We start from the raw sequence: 19,656 nt of genomic DNA on the forward strand, positions 1-19,656 counted from the left end.
TGGATATCACTTAAAACTCGAATGAAAATACAAGCTATTTAAACTCCAATATTTGTAAACCTAAAGTCCTTTCCCCCCTCACCCTCATCAATCCTGAAACCGATTTCTAATTCTATCGAAGGTAGGCTTAGCAAGGACTCTAGCAATGGAAACTTATTTTAGTCAAACAAGATTTATAACATAGCTCTTAAAAATAGTAGGTATCATATCACAATTAAATGTAAGCAACAGAACAATTGTAAAATAAAAATATAATCTGGTATACACCGCTCTGTAATATGATGCTAAAAACTAAATTACAAGGAATTCCTAAATCTTTAAAAAAAAAAAAAAAAAAAAAAAAAAAAAAAAAAAAAAAAAAACCTAACCAATCCCATGCACAAAATATTCAATAAAAATAACCTTAAACTGACCCACAGTTGCTGCAAAAATTAAGAAATAATAAAAATACAACAAAATGCTAAAAAAATTGACCAATATAGCAACAATAAAAATTAACACTAAAAACAAAATATAACCACTGGAAATAAAAATAACCCAATGGCAACCAACAAAATAAGTGAAAAGCGGTAATTGCCTAACCAAAAGCATTATTTAGCAACCCATAATATTTGCCCAAGAAAGTACAAATAATCTCCCTAGATTATAAAATCAAATATAACCTTAAATGCATACACTTTAACAAAAACACTAAATAAAAACAGTGCTAGCAACCCATTATTGGGAGCTTACAGAAAACTGCTTACGAATCAAGTGGAGAGTAGAAAGAAATTTAGACAATCTGTAAATTGTTTGAATAAGAGCTTTGAAACTAAACTTTAAGCGCCCCCAAAACTTGAATTGAAATAGCAAGACATTTCTATAGACAAAATAAACCTGTTATACATGATTATAAACCTAATACACGAGAAAAATAAAAGTAATTAAAAGAATTAAACTAAATGGAAGCAGTCCTGACACGAAAGTGTAACAGAGCCATCTGTCAGGGAATATTCTTCAATTAGATGTGCTGAGTCCTGTAGGTCACCCAAACATTCATCTTCCCGGGGTGCAAGCGGAGACAAACTTGTCAAATGCAACAAGAGTTCAGCACGAAAGCCATGAGGGCTTGTTTTACCTGCTTTAAAGGCTCCCTCTGATCACAGCTTAGCTGTTGGTATAGTGAAAGAGCACCACCTCAAACTTGTAAAACACACTTAACATTGTCAACACCGTACTCCGTTTCAATTGTTTGTACACTGATCAGGTAAGAAGCTTTGAAATTCATGAATCAGTTAAAGGTTTTGCCTGCCATTTGCATTTAATTATTTATAGCTAAAATTGGTTCTGTAGAGTTTGGAGAATTATGGCTCACAGCACTGGAACTCTTTACAAGGACTTTTCCTTGATTAATTTTGTATCATATGCAGGAGCATCTTTTGCTGATGGAGGTTTGCTCAATCAGCGTGAGTAAAATACCGACTCCTTTACTTTAGAGTTGTTCCATTTATGTTCTGTATCTCTCATCACTTCACGTGACTTAGCGCATCATGCTCCATAATACATGCCACATCTCTTGCATCTTCTGGATTTTTCACGCTGGTAGAGAAAGCATAACTCTTGCTTCTTTGAGGTGAGGTTGTTTATAGCGATGCTACTTCAGTTGCCAATGTGGCTGTTCCACTATCCTATTGACAAACTTAACCTTTTTCTTTGAAAGGCCTATACGTCTTGATAAATATTGACTTTTCTATATATCTAGAAAAGTGTGTGTGTGTGTGCAAGGACAACTCCAAATTTTTTTATCTACAGACTTGAAATTTGGTATATAGGGTATTCAGATATATGGAAAACTTTTTAATCAGTTTTCATCTGGAAGAAAAGGCTAAGAGGTACTTGGATCATATTTTTATCTGTCAAGTTTCACGAAGTTTGAAAACACTTTTTTAAAGATTTGTGGCAAGCTGGTATGATGGTTATTGTACTTGATTCTGTCTTTAGGTTTTGGTTTTGATCTCGGCTTGTATTTTTTTATTTTTTTTAACGAATTTAATTTTACGGTGTGAAAGACAATGAAGATGGATGAAAAGTTGAATGTAGGGAAAGTATATTTCGATGAAGATTGGGATTAAGTAAAGATTATATACCCCGTAGATTCCATGAACAAAGCTTTTTTCTTAGAACTGCACGCCTGTGGAATTGTCTTCCGTTTTCCTGCTTTCCGGCTGACTACAATATGGTTGTCTTCAAGTCTAACGTAAATAAGTTCTTGATGAGCCGTTCCATATAAGTTATCAACTTTACCAAATTTTCATTACTAATGATTACTATAATGTCCAATTTCTACTGTACACTCTTTAACCCTTATCCTTGAGTGGCCTCTTGGCCTTGATAATGTGGTGATACCTGTGTGTAAAAAAAAAAAAAAAAAAAAAAAAAAAAAAAAAACCTGAAAAGGTTTGATATGCTGTAAAACAACCAACCAATCTTCAGCTCATAACTTGCTTCTCTCCCGACCATGTATATTTTTCTCTTATTGATGCAAGCTCGCACACATGTCCGAATTAGCATACATGTTTTAACAGCTGTTGCTGCTAATATTTTTGCTAGCCAGCTATCCTTCGGCTGGGGCTGATATTTTCACATACACCTACATGCACTGTTAGAGCAAGTTAGGGGTGGATGAAATCGGATTAGGGAATTTGTCATTTCTAATCGGCAAAGTGTTACCACTATTGACCAAGAGAAGTCTGTTTTTTTTTTTTTTTTTTTTTTTTTTGTCCTCATGCAGTCCGTCAGTCTTGATAATGACTAGTTGGGGCCTCGGTGCTTTATCCCTTGGTGTTGGTGTAGTCTCATTCCATCACCACAGGACTTTCCACCTTGGCTCCAAACTTGCTTGCGCAGTTGCAGTATCTGTTGCGCATCAGATGGACACCCTCTGAACCTCCAATGCTCATGTCCAGTGGAGCGAACCCGTGATGACTGGCAGCAGAGGAGGCCGCAGCTTCTGGCTGAAAGTAATCTCAGTGAGGTAAATAGTCGCCCTATTGTGTCCGCTACTACACCTTTTTGATATGCTGTAGTAAAACGACCAACCAATCTTCAGCTCATAACTTGCTTCTCTCCTGACCTATGAAGTTCCATAGCCTTTTAAGGAAAACTGCAAGGCAGCAGTAGAATTTGAAGTCAGTTCCCATCTCTTAGCCTTTTGCTGTAATAAAGCCCACAAGGCAGTGGTGTTTGATTTTGGGGTTGATTCCCCTAGTCTTCACCCAACCAAATGCACCCACAAGATAGTTGGGTAGGGGTTGATAAGTGTGCCAGGGCATGTCTACACATCGGTGGGCCATAACGCACTACCTCTGGGGTTCCCTACTACTCAGATCTTACAAGTTTAGCCTGGGGCCACAAGGCATCCAGTTACTGTGTGGGGCCAACATGGAGACACTGTAGGAGTCTTGATGATGCAGAGGCTATGTACTGGCAGGGAAGACTTACGCATAGCTGCTCCCTTTTCACTGTGGTAGCCAGCAGTGTTAGCTGGAAGCGAAGGCATGAAAGCATGAACTTGACACTAACTTATACCTAACACACTAGACACATATCCCCCCTGCCAGATTAAAAATCCAAACGCACACGTGTATGTGATGTGATAATGTATAGAAGTGAGCCCTGGCCAATGAAGGTTGAACTGCATGGAAAGAATATGATGCATAATGTGAATCTTGCACATCTAATAACATCAAAGATTGAATCTGATCAGTACAAGTGGTTTGCTGAATAGGCTTTGTTGGTATAGTTACACTGAAGGAATGGGTGAGTGTTTAGGTTAATAGATATATAGTTGAAGCCGTGTTGTCACTTGGAAGGAGTAAACAAGTGATAAGGATGGAATTGAGGGATATCTGAAGACCTGTCAGATAGATTAGTTTAGAAAGTAATTTTGTAAAAAAAAAAAAAAAAAAAAAAAAAAAAAAAAGCATCCAACACCTACCAGCATATAAAATGGACATTCAACGTATTTTATTCTATTAAACTTTTCAGGTCTGTATGACTTACCCAAGCGCAATGGAAAACTTAAAGAAATTGACAAATTGGATGCTGGATTCTTTGGCCTTCCTCCTAAACAAGCACATGCAATGGATCCTCAATTAAGAATTTTATTAGAAGTTTCATATGAAGCCATTGTTGATGCAGGTTTGTACTAATTTATTTTGTGAAAATTTTTCATTTTCTTCTGATTTATATTTGAAATTGGTGGATTTTTCAGACAATTTGCATAAAGTTATGATAGTAATAAACTAAACCAAATCTATCCACTAAGTAAAGGACAAATAAGGATCTACCCCTCCCTTATTATTGATCCGGATTAAATATTTACAAGACTTAGTGAAATAAGTTTGTAATGCCGAAGACACATGCTTGCCATATTCGACTGATGCAACAGATGTTTTAGCTACTTTTTATTAACTAAGTAATTTAAGTTAAATAAATAAATTAAATTGACTTTAATATTTAAGATTCTAATTTTGTGTTAGCCCGGTCATAAAATATGCTTAAATATATTTTAATTCATGCAGTTTATAATTTAAATCTCTATTGATTATTATACTGTACTCCATATATAGTAATGATTTCAAAAGTTCAATAAAACACAAGTTTTTTTTGTTTCTTCTATATAGCCAATTCTGTATAAACTGAATTATCTCCCTTATTTTTAGTTAATATTCATATAAAATTAGAAAATGGCAAATTGAGAATATACAATGGAAAAAATAGTTCTAGCAGATTTTCTGCTTGATCATTTATTTTTTGTGTAATTTTTTGGAACTTCTAATTTTGAAATGACACATGTACAAGTGTTTTTATGTAAAATACATGTTTTAAATATTTGATTATAATGCACCAAGAATTTGAATCATTAAGACTTTATTTCTTTTAAGGCTTTGATCCTGCTTCCCTGCGTGGCTCTAAAACCGGTGTATTTGTTGGTGGCTCAGAGTCTGAGGCTCATCAGGCTTGGGGAGCTGACCCAGAGAAAACTGTCGGCTACAATATGACCGGCTGTGCCCGTTCCATGTTTGCAAACAGATTATCATACTATTTTGATTTTAAAGGTGAGTATTTTGCACATTATGATCTTTATTTCAATGGTTTACTTGGAGGGCAAATATTGCACAATTGTAAATGTCTCTCCTTGGGTAGAGTGGAGCAGATGTGGGAGTGTGATAGTGAGAATTGGGAAGAAGTTAAAAAATTTTGTCTTTACTAATCAACAGAGCATTACCATTGTTGACCAAGGGAAGAGTCTATCTAGCATCTGTATGCAGTGTGATGTATGAAAGTGAAACTTGGCCTGTGAGGGTTGGGGACATGCATTGCATGGAGAAATATGATGCAGGTTATAAGTACAGGCTTATATCTAACCTTGGGAAGAATGATGGAATACTTGAGTCCGTAGATGCAGAAGGATCCAAAGAAAAACTGGAGATAACAATGTATTTGAAAGTAAGAGGGATAAAAACCTGGCCAGAGATAGATTAGTTTAGATAATTAACATGCAGTCCTGATCAAAATCATAAGACCACTTAAGAAAGTAAGCGTTTACGCATATTATCGAATTTTTAATCAAACAAATGGTTGAAACCATTTCCAAAAGGGAAAATATGATGGAAAAAAAAAATGAAATCTGCTTTATTCGAAACCTTAACCCTGATCTAATAATTATTTTTTAAAAAACATTTTCACCTGGTTAAAATGATAAGACCACTTTAATAAAATCGGCTAGTTTTCAAAAAATGAATACGAAAAGCTTTCTATGTTACTAAAAGCAACTTGTTTATGGATAAAAAACATCTTACTAAATTATAAATGACAAAAGGGAAACCATTATCAGAGTTTGAGAGGATCTTTGAGCTTAATAGGGGTGAACTCTCTCATAGATCCATTGCAAACGAAGTGAATTGTAGCAAAACGGTCATCACAAATTTTTTAAGAAATCCAGATCAATATGGCACAAAGAGTCCAGATCGACCAAAAAAAATAACCCCATCACTGGATCGCCGTATCAGAAATTAAAAACAAAAAAAAAACAGTATGAGCTCAATTCGATTGAAAAGCCAAACAGCAACAGAATGTAGTCCTAAAACCATCAGAAGGCGTCTGAAAATGAAGGGTTTCAATCATTTAAAGCGACTACAGAAACCACATCTTCTTGAACAGTACAAAACTAACCGACTTAAATATGCTGCCAAATACCAGACTTGGGATAAAGAGAAGTGGGGAAATGTAATTTTCTCCGATGAGAAAGTTTAATCTAGATGGTCCAGATGCATTTCAACACTATTGGCATGATAAAAATTTGCCCAAAGAGACTTTTTCAACTCTGCATAGTGAAGGAGGGTCTTTAATGATCAGGAGTGCTTTCTCGTCAGCTGGGACCCTAAAGTTGCAAATAGTGAAAGGCCGGCAAACATCATTGAAGTACATTTCAATGCTTGAAAATGCTTCTATTGGCAGTGAAGGTCCATGTCTGCATGGAAGAAATTGGATTTTTCAGCAAGACAACGCTGCGATACACGCTTCTCGACAAGCACGAGAATACTTTTCTTCAAATAATATAGAATTGTTAGATCATCCAGCATGTTCTCCGGACCTCAATCCCATTGAAAATCTTTGGGGATGGATGGCAAAAGAAGTGTTCAAGGATGGGACCCAGTATGATTCGATAAAGGAACTTTCTGATTCAGTTTTCAGAACATGGGATAAAATTCCTTCGCAACTGATAAAAAACTTAGTCGCAAGCATGCTGAAGAGAATCTTTGAAGTAATTCGTAATAATGGAGGCTATACTAAATACTGAGACCCTTTTTAGTAATTTATAATTGCCTTTTGTTAGATAAATTATCAGTGGTCTTATCATTTTGACCAGGTGAAAAAGTTTTTTTTTTTTTTTTTTTTTTTTTTTAAATAATTATTAGATCAGGGTTAAGGTTTCGAATGAAGCAGATTTCATTTTTTCCCCTCATGTTTTCCCTTTTGGCAATGGTTTCAACCATTTGTTTGATTAAAAATTCGATATGTGTAAACGCTTACTTTCTTAAGTGGTCTTATGATCTTGACCAGGAATGTATGTGCCAGCATGTGAAATGGACATTAAACTGGATATGATTACTGCTAGTATTTATAATATACGTGGTTGGATTAAGTCATGTTATGTATTCAAGCTTGCTATCATTAGTTTGTTGTATTTGGATTATTCGGACTATTGTTCTTGTGGGTATTGTGAAACTTGGTCCGTGAAGGTTGAGGTCATGCGTTGCATGGAGAGAAATGATATCAATGATACCATGGGAGAAATGAAAACTGTCTAATGTTTGACTTCTGAGGAATAAGTCTGAACAGTAGAAGACTTTGATGGTATGGCTGTGTTGAAAGAATGAGTTCCTGGGTTAGATGCAAAACGGTTAAAGTATTGGTCATCCTTAGAGGAAGACCAAAGAAAACCTGGGAGAAAGTTATAGGAATGAACTTGAGAAAGAGGTATAAAGTTCTGGCCGGAAATAGGTTAGTTTCTAAAAGCTTTCAAATGGATTTTAAACTGAATGTGAAGATGGATATGATCATAATTTAAGTTTCTCTTTTCCCTCATTCCTGAATCGGATATTCAATTGAACTAGATGTTGCAGATCCAATAACTTGTATATTTTTAAATTTTTGTATTTGAGCATTTCATTGTGAAACTAATCTGTAAAGATCAGCTAGTTAAAATTAATATGCATTTTTATGAATTTTTAGCTTAAAAAAAAAAAAAAAAATGCAATATAGATATTACTAACAAAATCTTTTTATGCAAATATTCAGGGTTTTTCTAAGGCTCAACTGAACCCGATATGGTAAGTCTCAACACGTGTGTGGCCTTTTAATCCAATGCAACCTGAATTTTCACTTTCACTTTCGAAGAAAAGTTTGTTACTTTCATGTCCCCCCCCCCCCATGCAAGTTCAAAATCCGATTTTAATGATGCCTCTCAGAATTTAGGATTCTGATGACGTAGAAAAATTTCATGTGATTTTGTCCTGTTAATGCACTTTTTCATGGTATCGTTTCCTGAAGTCTAAGACTTTTACATAGAGCTCATGAAGGTTGTCCGAGGATTAATCTAAATCAGGTCGGCGTTGATATAATTTTTTATCTCCCCTCTCCCACTACCTCCCACAGCACAGAACAGTAACGCTCAGTGGTTGCATAAAAACATGCAAAGGAATGGTAAAGAAACAAATGTCACTCTTTGATGATTTGCAGTTCTGCACCTGATACTTCTGTGATAAGACGCCATGTTGCCATTTCTAGCAAGTAATAAGAGGTGGCCAATTTAACTTTGGTAAATATGAGTATCTTGAATCCTGATAGTGACGGAAATGGCTCGGATTTGCCTCGTCTGTGAATGACTAGTTATGGGACTGTTTTAAGCAAATTGACCTTAATAAAAAAAATTGTGAGCCAACATATCAGTATTTTTATTGGTTAAAAGAATTAACTGAAATTATTTAATGTCTGAAATTTGACTTGGTCAAAAGAAAAGGAAGATAAATGAGAAACTTTTAGTGATTTGTGACCTGCATTATTTTTGACTAAAATGATAAATTTATTTTGATCGGAACTCTTCCTTCACTTATTGTCTTTGCATTTCATGAGTGAGACTTCTGACAAAGGGGAAGGAATTGCTCTTTTCTAGGTTGTAATCCCTCCCTCTTGCTTATAATTGGCTAGTTTTTTGACTTTGAAGGGTATTTATTTTATGTAAAGTTCCTTAAGTGGCTTTGGCATGGTTTGGCGTGATTTCCATAAAAAATCAAAAGTTAAGCTATTACATTGGAATTTAAAGTGTATAAATGCTTCCTGATCGAATATCAAACCTTTTTCACTTGAACTAGGTCTTACTAAATTCTATCCTCACAAGGTCTAATTCCTTCATTCTAGTATTAGGTTCCAGTACAGTGCTTTTTACAGCTTAAAATCTTTTCTGAATGTCATCACTCTGTCAGCCAATCAACTTTCCATACGAGTTTATAGTTGATCTCTAGTCATATCTTGTCAATCGTACCTGGCAAATCATATGTATTCTATAAGCCAAGTCTGCAAATAAAGTTGGAAAGCTTCTCACACCTGTCAGAATCTTCTGAGGCAACCATTTGCCTGTGCATGGAGTATTTTGCCACTTCTCTGCTGGTGCATCAACTACTAGTTTCTCTCTCTTGCAGTGCAAGTTGCACAGGATGCAAGAGTTTCTAACCTAATGCATCAGAATATGCTCCAATGAACTTGCTGCGTGTGTATCTCCCACCTTAGCATAAATACCCTCAACTTGCCTTACTAGCAGCAAAATTCCACCCTTTCACTGTGCATAGATCCTTAGTTGCCAGAACATTTTCTACTGATAGATTCTTTCCTTAGATTGCTTGTTTTTGGAGTTTTTGTTTTTCTTTTTGTGCCAACATGCAGAAATTTAAATATAATATGCTCAAATCTTCATTCAGGTTCCCCCCTTATAAATCTGGTCATTATTACAGAAACTCTGTAACCCCTTGTTTCAGTCACATGCCTCATTTAAGACATAAGTAAAATTATATATAATTCAAAATTTTTTAATGTTTAGTTCTCTTCCACTGCAAGAACTGACACCAGGATTGAAAAGTCAACACTCCCAAGGAGGGGCACTCTGACCTGCAGAAAGTGCCTTGGCAGCCCCATCGTCATTCCCTGGTGAGGGCACCTCAGGCGATTATCAAATAAACTTACCCCTTCTCAAAGAGAGCAGGCTAAGCCTAGGAGGATGGACCTCCTAGAATTGCACAGAACTTTATGCACATCGCAAAATTAACAAGAACCGGATCATTACTGGAATGGTCTGATTTTGGGGACAGATATTAACTACCAATTAACATAATGCATATGGTTTACAACTAAACCAATTACCTCCCATGTTGTCAGCCCTGTCGGTAGGGCATTAGAATACGCCGAGAATCGAGAAATCTCACTTTGAAAAAGGCCCAGTTAAGTGGATATTAATTCTGCAGAATCTTCACTTCATGGAAGTTGTGGGTCAATGGATTTTTAATGATCTGAGATTAAGTTTATATTGAACTATTGTTCTCATCAATTTTATTCTCAATGTTTCAGCCGATGTAACCTTCAACTTTAAGGTTTATCTTTTCAAACTCCTGAATCTGTATGAAAGTTAAACCCTTTATTTAATTCATGTGGGCAGGTTGCTTTCATTCAGTCTACCATGACAGATGTCTTAAATAATTTGTATTTATATTAACATCAACCTAAGAAAATAGTTATTTCCCTTGGATGGAAAAAAAAGTGATTGTCCTTGAATTCTGAACTTGGGAGTCGGCCATGACACTTGGAAACGCACACATGCAGCTCCAAATAGACTTTATCATCACATCTAATGGTTAAAATTTTCATAATTTCAATCGTAACTTAAGTAAATCTGTTACTCATTCCACTGAGTTGTATAATTTTTACATGGTCATTCCAGACAACTCTCACCTGCAATTGAGTATTGATGCTACAGATCCTTGCAGACCATTCTAACATGAATTTTTAGGAGTTTTCTTTTTAGATGCCTTATTATTTAAGTGACAGTCTGTCTAGGAATAGTCAATACCAAACTCCTCATAAATTTTGATTAAAACTTTATAGGGGTTTGGACCTGTGGAACTAATTCGATTTTGGTTTTTTAGCCAATAAAAATAGCTGCTAAGGGGTCAAAATTGAAAAAAAAAAAAATTTTTGTAGCATTAAGTTGACTAAAACTTTTGCACAGGTGACAAATATACATTAATAGTTTCAAGTTGCTAAAGTTTTAACATTTTCTTATCCATCTGTCGATAGCTCAAATGGTAATTACTAAGGTTGGATTGCTAAATGTTTTGGTTTAGATTCTAGCTGATGGCACCCAAGTCATTTAACTTTTGAAATCGTAACTATATGTTGGGTACAATATAATAGACAATTGGGTTTATAATACAAAATCTGCATAAGTTGACACATTTAAGCGTATTTTGACTGGGCAGCCTGCTAGTTGCTATATATTACGACACATGCACACACACGTTTTCTCTTTTCTTGGTTGGAATGTATTCACGTAACACTTATTGTTGGCGAGTGTTTTTTTTCTCCTTATATCAGTTGACTTCATGCCTTATCTGAAGTGATTTCCATAAATGAAATTGGGAAAATCTTGTATGTTAATGTGTTTCGACTAATGTAATCTTCAAATGCATCTTTAACTCTGAAACTCTACATAATCTTGAAATTTTAATTTTTTATTTTTACCTGGCATCATAAATAAAATGCTAAGTATAATCTGCTCAAACTGATAGTCTTCTGGAGGTTGAAGAATCGGTCTTTAATATGGGCAATATTAAGAATACAATTATTAATCGAGACCTCTACTTCGTCATGACTAACAGGATGAGTTAGCTACTCCCATGGATTAAATAAGTTCGTTAGAAATTCTGTGCAGATTCTAGAGTTTAACAAGGTCAGTGGTTACATTGGCCGAAATGTAAAAATATCATCTAAAATAAATATTGTATTTAAATTCGTTTTCATCTCATAGCCATCGTAAACTTCCAATCTTAAGGGGACTTTTGTCATAGCTTGCAACTTTCCGTGAGTTTTAAACTTAACTATTGCTGCACTATGATGGATCAATTCTTCAATTCCAAAGTGTAGCAAAATATGGTGTTTGTTCAGATCCATTCCCCTATCTGAATAAAAAAAAAAAAAAAAAAAAAAAAAAAAAAAAAAAATAATGTACATATTCATGACAGAAATAAAATATCATACACCAAAAATGACATAAATTGATCATTTTATTTTTAAATAAGAATCAAAGTTTGTGGCTAAACAAGCAGTGACAATATCATGAGATCTTAAAAACAGGCTGAAGCAACAAGTGAAAATAACTAATTCAAACTTACAAGATTTTAGAAAGCCATTCTTAACATGGAGATTGGAAAAACTCAAATCAGCTTAAAAATGATTTTACTTTATAACTACTTGATTAATTGACATGATTTTTTTTGATATTTTCTTTCCATCACTTGTACATAGATTTTAGATAATGGTTTTTTTTTTTGGGGGGGGGGGGTTAGATAAGCACCTAAAATATTTTTTTGGTCTTTTATTTCAAGGTCGAAGTAGATTATATACCTTTTAGTCAAAACTCTGCTACAAAAGGACAAAGATCTGACTAGAAAAAAACGAGGACAACACAAGATTGTGTATTAAAATTTTCATGTTTAGCATATGTAAACATTGTTGGGTGTGGAAATGTGATTATCCCATTAGATCACTGAAGTTAAGCAAACTTGAGCCTGGTCAATCCTAAAATAGGTGACCATCTGAATGTAGTATTATACTAACATGCTGGGGCAATACCAAATAACCTGATTCGATTATTAGAAAAATAAAATTAGATTTGGAAAATCTGGATTTACAGCTTGGAATGTTTAGTCAGGATTTTTAAAGTAGATTAGAATTTGGTTGATTATGTGAACTAGGATTTAGCTAACGTGATTTGTTGTTTTACTGACATAATAGTTAGCAGAATTCAAGCTGGCAAGAAATATGTAAGTGAATGGACGTGTGGACAACCCCGTTGGAAGTGACAAGTTGAATAACTGAAATTGTAGGAAGACCCGGCGTGCCAAACTCCGACAAGGGAATCCATAAGATGAATAAAATCCATGTAAAATATAACTCCTTATGACATTCGTTCTGGATTTGGACAAATAAGAATGTATGAGACGAGCAGACATTATCGGTTGATTGTAAGAAAAGCTATCTATAAGTTTTATACTTAAGTATATTTGTGAAAGTGTCCGCAGACACAATGAATATTTCTGTACTCTGTATACACACCTTCATTAGATATCAAAGACACTAGACGATACATGAGCCCATGTAATATATATTGGCACATGTAAGAAATACATATGATACTTGCTCTCCAACATGAGCGTACCCGGGGTTGTATGTGCTTTCTGCTTATCTCAGCATTTTTTCCACTCGCCCTGGATTTCTCGGGCAGTGCCAATTCAGAGGAGATTAGAGATTGTGCAACTTTTGCTTCAATTACATGTGCAGCCAGCCTCACAGGAGGTATCTACTACATCTAGAGACTGAACAATGATGAAACATTGTCACTTTTATTTACCTCTCCAGTAAGTTACTCAACCAATGCACTATGATTAATATACTCTGGCCTACAAAAAAATGCCTTTTCAGCCCTGTCTGCATTTCCTAGTAGTAGTGCCTCGTTTAACATTAAACTAGCCATTTAGAGAGAAAATAGCTCAGAGGGTGAACCTCCTTAGACTGGGATCATATCTCAGTCCAACAACAAAACCATTGTTAGACTGATAAGGACCAGTACAAAGTGAAATAAGTTGTAAAAATGTAAATATTTTTGTGATATTTATTTTTTATTGGTAATAAAATCTCTAGTTCTTTTAGTTTTAATTCGATGTTTAAAGTTTTTTTTTCTTCAGTATAAGAGATTTAAAAAAAAATTTAAATGTTTAAAACTAATTAAAAATTGTATGTAGTTTTTCATTTAAGTTTTTTTTTTTTTTTTTTTTTTTTTTTTTTGAGACCTACGCTAACAACTTTCAAATAAAACTAAATTAACTAAAAATTCTAAAAGAATTGCTCATCTCTAATTTACATTCGGTAATTTTAGAGATTAACTATTTTAAAAAAAATAAAATTAGCTATAGCTTTATAATAACTTTACGTCCAAATGATATAAAATTTAATTTTAAAAATCTGATTAAAGGAAACTGGATAATGTTGTAGGTATGACTGGTTAATCATGAAGATGCTGATTTTTTTTTTTTTTTTTAGGTAATGCAATTATTAAACTTGTCTTCTATATGGTTAATAACTAAGTCAGAGGCAAAATGAAGCAAACTGTTTAAACCTGCCCCCTTTTTATGTTGCAGCAGTTAAGTTACTAGCCAACTTGTTGAAGTTACTTTTTCTTTACAAATTATGAGTCATACATTTGTCACTCTTTCTGAACTTGTATATTTGAGTTTGTTTTTGTTTTTTTTTGTTTTGTTTTTTTGTCCTATCAAAACTAGTGTTCAAAATGTTAATTAAAATTCCTTACATCTTTAGCCTTTTTAAAAAAAATGTCTCAACTTCAACCAATCTTTCTGGAAATTGATGTCAATTGTCTAGCGCATAGATAGCATTTAATTTGGATTGACTAGTTTTAGACACACCCTTTCTCTACACCCTTTCTCTCAAAGATGTGATATTGTTGGTCTCAGTTACTTTTTATAAATATAGCAAGTTTTCAGAATGTAAATTTAGTGATTACAATCAATATATATATATATATGTGTGTGTGTATGAATAGGTAAGCATTATCAATAGTGTTGGAAATTATTTTAATACCCCCAAAACAATTTATTTTGCTTTAACTACGTATTGGTGTTAAGAACAAGATGTACTAGAATTTGGGTCTGTAATTCTAGTTAACAAAATGCAAAATGTATGCACATATATATATATATATATATATATATATATATATATAAAATGGGTTAATAAATTCCAACGAAAGAAAGATGTATATTTAAATAAGGGAGTAGTCACCAACAATGTGTATTTTTTAACATTATTTTATTATTCCGTGTCTTGATTTTTCATTGAGAATTGTTTGGATCATTGTAATGTTTTTAAGTCATTGAAATCGTTTACGTACGTTTCAGACGGTCTGATGCGTCCTCGTCACACGAAATAATAAAATAATGTTAAAAAATACACATTGTTGGTGACTCCCTTATTTAAATATGTATATATATTATAGCAATTGTAAACAAATTTGAAAGTATTTTTCTTAAATTGTAGTTAAAGAAATTGTGTACAAATATACTTTACTAACAGGCTGTGCTATGTTGCCCTGTCGTAAAATATACTTAAATGTGATATTTTAATTATTCAGATTTTGGTATTATATTGTACCCAATATATAGTAGTGCCCCCTCCCACATGGCCTGGTCATAAAATATGCTTAAATATGAAATTTTAATTCCTGCTGATTTGTGAAATTATTATAAAGCTAATTCTCTATATATTGGGTACAATATAATGATTTTGAAAGCTAAAAAAATGACTTCTAGCCCTTAGCTAGAATCGAAACCAAAACATTTAGTGCTCCAGCTTTAGCTGTTATTGTTTGAGCTATTGACAGACGGATAAGAAAACAAAATTTAAACAAGTTTGAAGAGTAGTGGCAATTGTTTTGAGATTTACGCCATCTTTGATTTTAATGTAGTCATTTTTTATTTACCAATGTATTAATGTGGTCATATTGTTATAATTAACACTAAAAATATCTTGTATAATACTCTTTTAATCTATTATTTATAGTTCATATTGTCTTAGATAATGTTAAAAATGGTTAACTCTAGAACAAGTGTATCTAGGTTTTTATACGAAACAAATTTTTAATTCATAGAATTTGCTCATGCTATTAATTTATTTCGTATAATCTAAATATGTTCAACTATAACCTAATTACACTGAATATTTTAAGTATATTTCTATGTTCAGACTTCTATTAATTCATACAACTTAGAATTAATTAACCTTTTATTTCCATCAACAAGATTTCTTAATTTTTTGTTACATTTGTTTTTTTTTTGTTTTTTTTTTTCGTGTAAGCAATGGTATTCCACTTAAAAATATACTGTATTATCTCCCTTGAATATTATCATTTTATTGATTAATTATACTTTGAGAATTTTAACTTTCCTGATTAAGTTATATTTTACTAAATTTTTTTTTTAACTTTATCCTTATTTTTTGTATTTTCCATTTTTTATTTAAACCAGGATATTTTAAATCAATTTTAATGTAAAATAATATTTGTTATTAAAAATATAATCTTAAAAAATTATATTCAACTCAATAATACTTGATATATCTACTTAATAAATTACAATTAGCTTTAAGCAAAAGTTTTGCCTGAAATCTATTTAACTCAAATATAGCAAAATTTATCCTTATATGTATTTTTTAAAATTTATTTTTCTAATTTTTATGGAGATTCAATGTTTTTGTTAATTATTTTAAGTATAACTTCAATTTATTTTCAACCTACAATTATCATGTCTAAATAATTCAATCAAAATTTATAATTAGCTTCAAACAAGTATATATTGACTAATACTTAGTGAAAACTATTCTAACAGTGAAAAAAAAAAGATAAGGAAAGTAAGGAGGGTAGTTATTTTAAATCAAAATACTGAACATGAATCACTTTGTAACTCTAGAAATACTAGCTTCAAGTGGATGGAGGTATTGAGTCTACAGTTCCAGGTGAATATTGTCTTAAGATAGTGGTTCCAATCCTACCCAAAACCAGCCAGAAGATTAGTTGGCCAAAACGCAAGATGACAACAACTATGGAAAGCAGTAATTACTGATAATACAGTTGACTCTGTATTCCTATCCTGTCATGGTTAACCAGAGACCAGAAGAATAGTTGGCTTAAACGTCATGAAACAACTATGAAGAGGAGGATAACAAATATGCCACACATGCTATTATATCTGGGTCATTCTAAATATTAATATTTACCCCCCCCCTTTTTTTAATTTTTTTTTTTTTTTTTTTTTTAAATGTTTGAAATTTATTTTCAACCTATAATTATCAGGTATAAATACTTCAATTAGAATCATAATGACCTTCAACCAAGTATATATTTAATTTACTGAACTTAATATATCAAATTTATAATTGTTAAATACATTACTCGTTTATAATTAAATACTTATTCCAATTCATTAAATATATACTGTTACAACTAAAATTTTAATGCCAATCATGCTATTACATTTGGGTTATTCTAATTCAATATTTCAAACTCCCCATCACCACCATTCAGTTTGTTTTCTGTATTTGTTTTGGTTCTATTACAAATGACTTCATTTGTATACCATATTAAAAATGAGACATTTACCTTCCAAAGGACATTCATTAATATTCTACAGTTACAAAGATTCATCTTCAGTATTTTGAATTGTTAAATGACCAACCTCCTTAATTTCTTTATCTATTTTTGCACTGTTATGATTTTTGCTGAGTTAGTAGTTGTAGAGAATGATAACTTTACAATATTTCAGTTTATAATTTTTTCCAGGTTGGTCCCTTTTGGGAAAGTTTTTATCAATAATTTGATCAAATTCCTTTTGGTAGATTTTGTATGTATGCGCTGTAGGGCGCATTAAACCATATGCAATTTCTATAACTATTTTTCTTGTTTCTGATTTTTCTTGAGTTATTACTAGAAATATTGTTTCTATAATTTATACGACTGTTGCCATATTGTATGACGTAACATAGGGTGGTTTCAGTGTTGCTACTTTTCTCCATTAATTCATCATGTATCATGTTCATTTTTAATATACTTGATTTCACTTTTATATCCTGATCTAGCTAATGCTTTATTATATATTTTTTTTGCTAATTAATGTTTGTTATAAGATAATTTGAATATTCTTTAAGATATGCTCGATATAATAGCTTTCTTAACAGATCGGATGATTTGATTTATAGTCAATATAAAATGTTTGATTGGTTTTATGGTATGGTTCATATGTATAAAGTTAAGGGTAATCTCTAAAAAATGAACGATTTTATGGTTTAAATCAATGGTTATTTTTAGTTCAAGTCCTTTAAAGAAGTTATGTAACTGTTGCATAATTTTGTGTTTTTTTTCTGATAAAAATAGGAGGGTCCCCTCTTATACCTTTCTATGCCTTTCTAGCTATCTCCTTAAAAATGTGAAGACTTATCAAGTCAGTTACCTGTGCAGAGTCTGGTGTATCCATCATAATTTCAAAGTTTAGTTATGTTTTTTTTTCTAGTCCAGTATTTATTGTATTTAATGTTCTAGCTAATTTTACTATATCAATTTCTAGTTTTGTTTGTTTTGTCTGTTTTTGTTAGCTCTAGTTATAGATGCGTGTGCTAAAACGTTTTCATCCTAAATACAATGCAGTTTCAAACAATGTAGAAAATGTGCACATAGAACAGAGTGTAATAGTTAATTAATCTAATAAGAAACCATAAAATAATTAAGCTTGCTTATCAAAGGAATATGAAAATTAACCATTATAAAGTTGCTCACATACCTATGACTGAGTACATTAAGCTTGTTTAAAAAGTAGGCTTTTAATATCAATGTGACAAAACTCAACTTTATAGGTGTATAGGTCATAAAAAGAAATCAGTACTAACAAAATAATCTCACAAGAAACCAATATCAATTAATCTGTATAAATATCTTTATTACCAATCAAACAAAAACTCTTCAGAAGAACAAACCACAGATCTTCAAAAATCTATAAAAAAAATATGCATATCAAAACTTTGAATAAAATTCCTTGCATTATGAATAGCCAAATTACGTCTTCAATAAAAACTTTCACAAAAAAAACCCCTGACTTATCCTGAAAAAAAATTAAATTAAAAACCAAACTGTTTTATCAGATAGAGCTAATAGGTCATAAAATGCAAGCAAATCTACTTGTGTCTGATGTGATCGTTCAAAACGTTTTAGTAAAAATTTGTTTGGTACATTTACAAAAAATATTGAAATAAAAACTGATTTTCTTTCTCTCTTTAGGTCCAAGTTTTTTGATGGACACTGCATGTTCATCTAGCCTTCTAGCAATGGACCAAGCATTAGCTCACATACGCCTCGGTGTCTGTGACTCTGCACTTGTAGCGGGCACCAGCCTGTGTTTGAAGCCGACCACCTCTTTACAATTCAAGAAGCTAAACATGGTTTCTGAAGATGGTTGTTGCAAATCCTTTGATGCTTCAGGTAAGGTTTATCTTCTGTCTGTGCCCCCCCCCTGTTCAGGGGTGGGGGCTCCCTGTCTTTGGGCCGCCTTTCTTTGACAGCAAGAATGTATAGGAGCTAATTTTCATCGAAATTATCAAACTCTTCTATAACTTGTAGAAAAAGATTGTTAAAGAAAAACTTTTATATTTTTTTTATATAGTCTACATCAGAGGGCCTATTATGTTGATCGTGATCAATTGGTTGATCACGAAGACATTGTGGGTAGATCGCATGGTATTGAAAAATAAAACCTCACGGCAGAAATCGAAATGCAAGCAGTCATGTGCGCAGCTTGAGTATAAGCTAGATAAAACCAATTGACAATTGTCCGTCGGAGTTTGATAAACACTTTAAAGACTTTGCTTTACTAGAGCTAATTGCTACGTACATCTGCTGCCCTTTCTGAAAAGATGAGGTTTTACTCGCATCGAAAATTGTAACCTGAACTCTTTTGCAGTAAGGGATGAAATTCTGATACTAAGCAGACATTCAGTTGATGCTGAGCTCATGTGCAATTATGGAATTTAGTGGACCCCAACATCAGTAAATGTGCTACCTTCTTGACTCGGTCCTGGATATGACCTTAAACTATATCCAGTGGTGAGGCCTCAGCTTGTGGGCTTTGGGGAGTGTGGAGCTACCCTTTAATTACCATTGCTCCCAGGTCCACTCTGACCCGGAGTGGTAGTACCTGTTAGGGTTCCAACTATGGGTTAAATAGAAAC

General features: G+C 32.9%; 1 protein-coding gene across 4 annotated transcripts in view; it reads left to right on the plus strand.

Annotated features, from left to right (window-relative positions):
* LOC145254915 (fatty acid synthase-like) overlaps positions 1 to 19,656 on the plus strand; it is a 158,325-nt gene that overhangs the window by 68,532 nt on the left and 70,137 nt on the right. For all 4 annotated transcript variants that reach the window (XM_080113874.1, XM_080113875.1, XM_080113877.1 and 1 more), the window contains exons 3-5: positions 4,027 to 4,179; positions 4,926 to 5,099; positions 18,710 to 18,910. In XM_080113874.1, coding sequence (XP_079970000.1) covers positions 4,027 to 4,179; positions 4,926 to 5,099; positions 18,710 to 18,910 — 528 coding nt within the window. The remainder of the gene's footprint in view (positions 1 to 4,026; positions 4,180 to 4,925; positions 5,100 to 18,709; positions 18,911 to 19,656) is intronic.

The sequence above is a fragment of the Euprymna scolopes genome, chromosome 30 (assembly GCF_053919585.1).
Source record: "Euprymna scolopes isolate OS-2025 chromosome 30, ASM5391958v1, whole genome shotgun sequence".
NCBI classification, from domain to species: Eukaryota; Metazoa; Mollusca; class Cephalopoda; order Sepiida; family Sepiolidae; genus Euprymna; species Euprymna scolopes.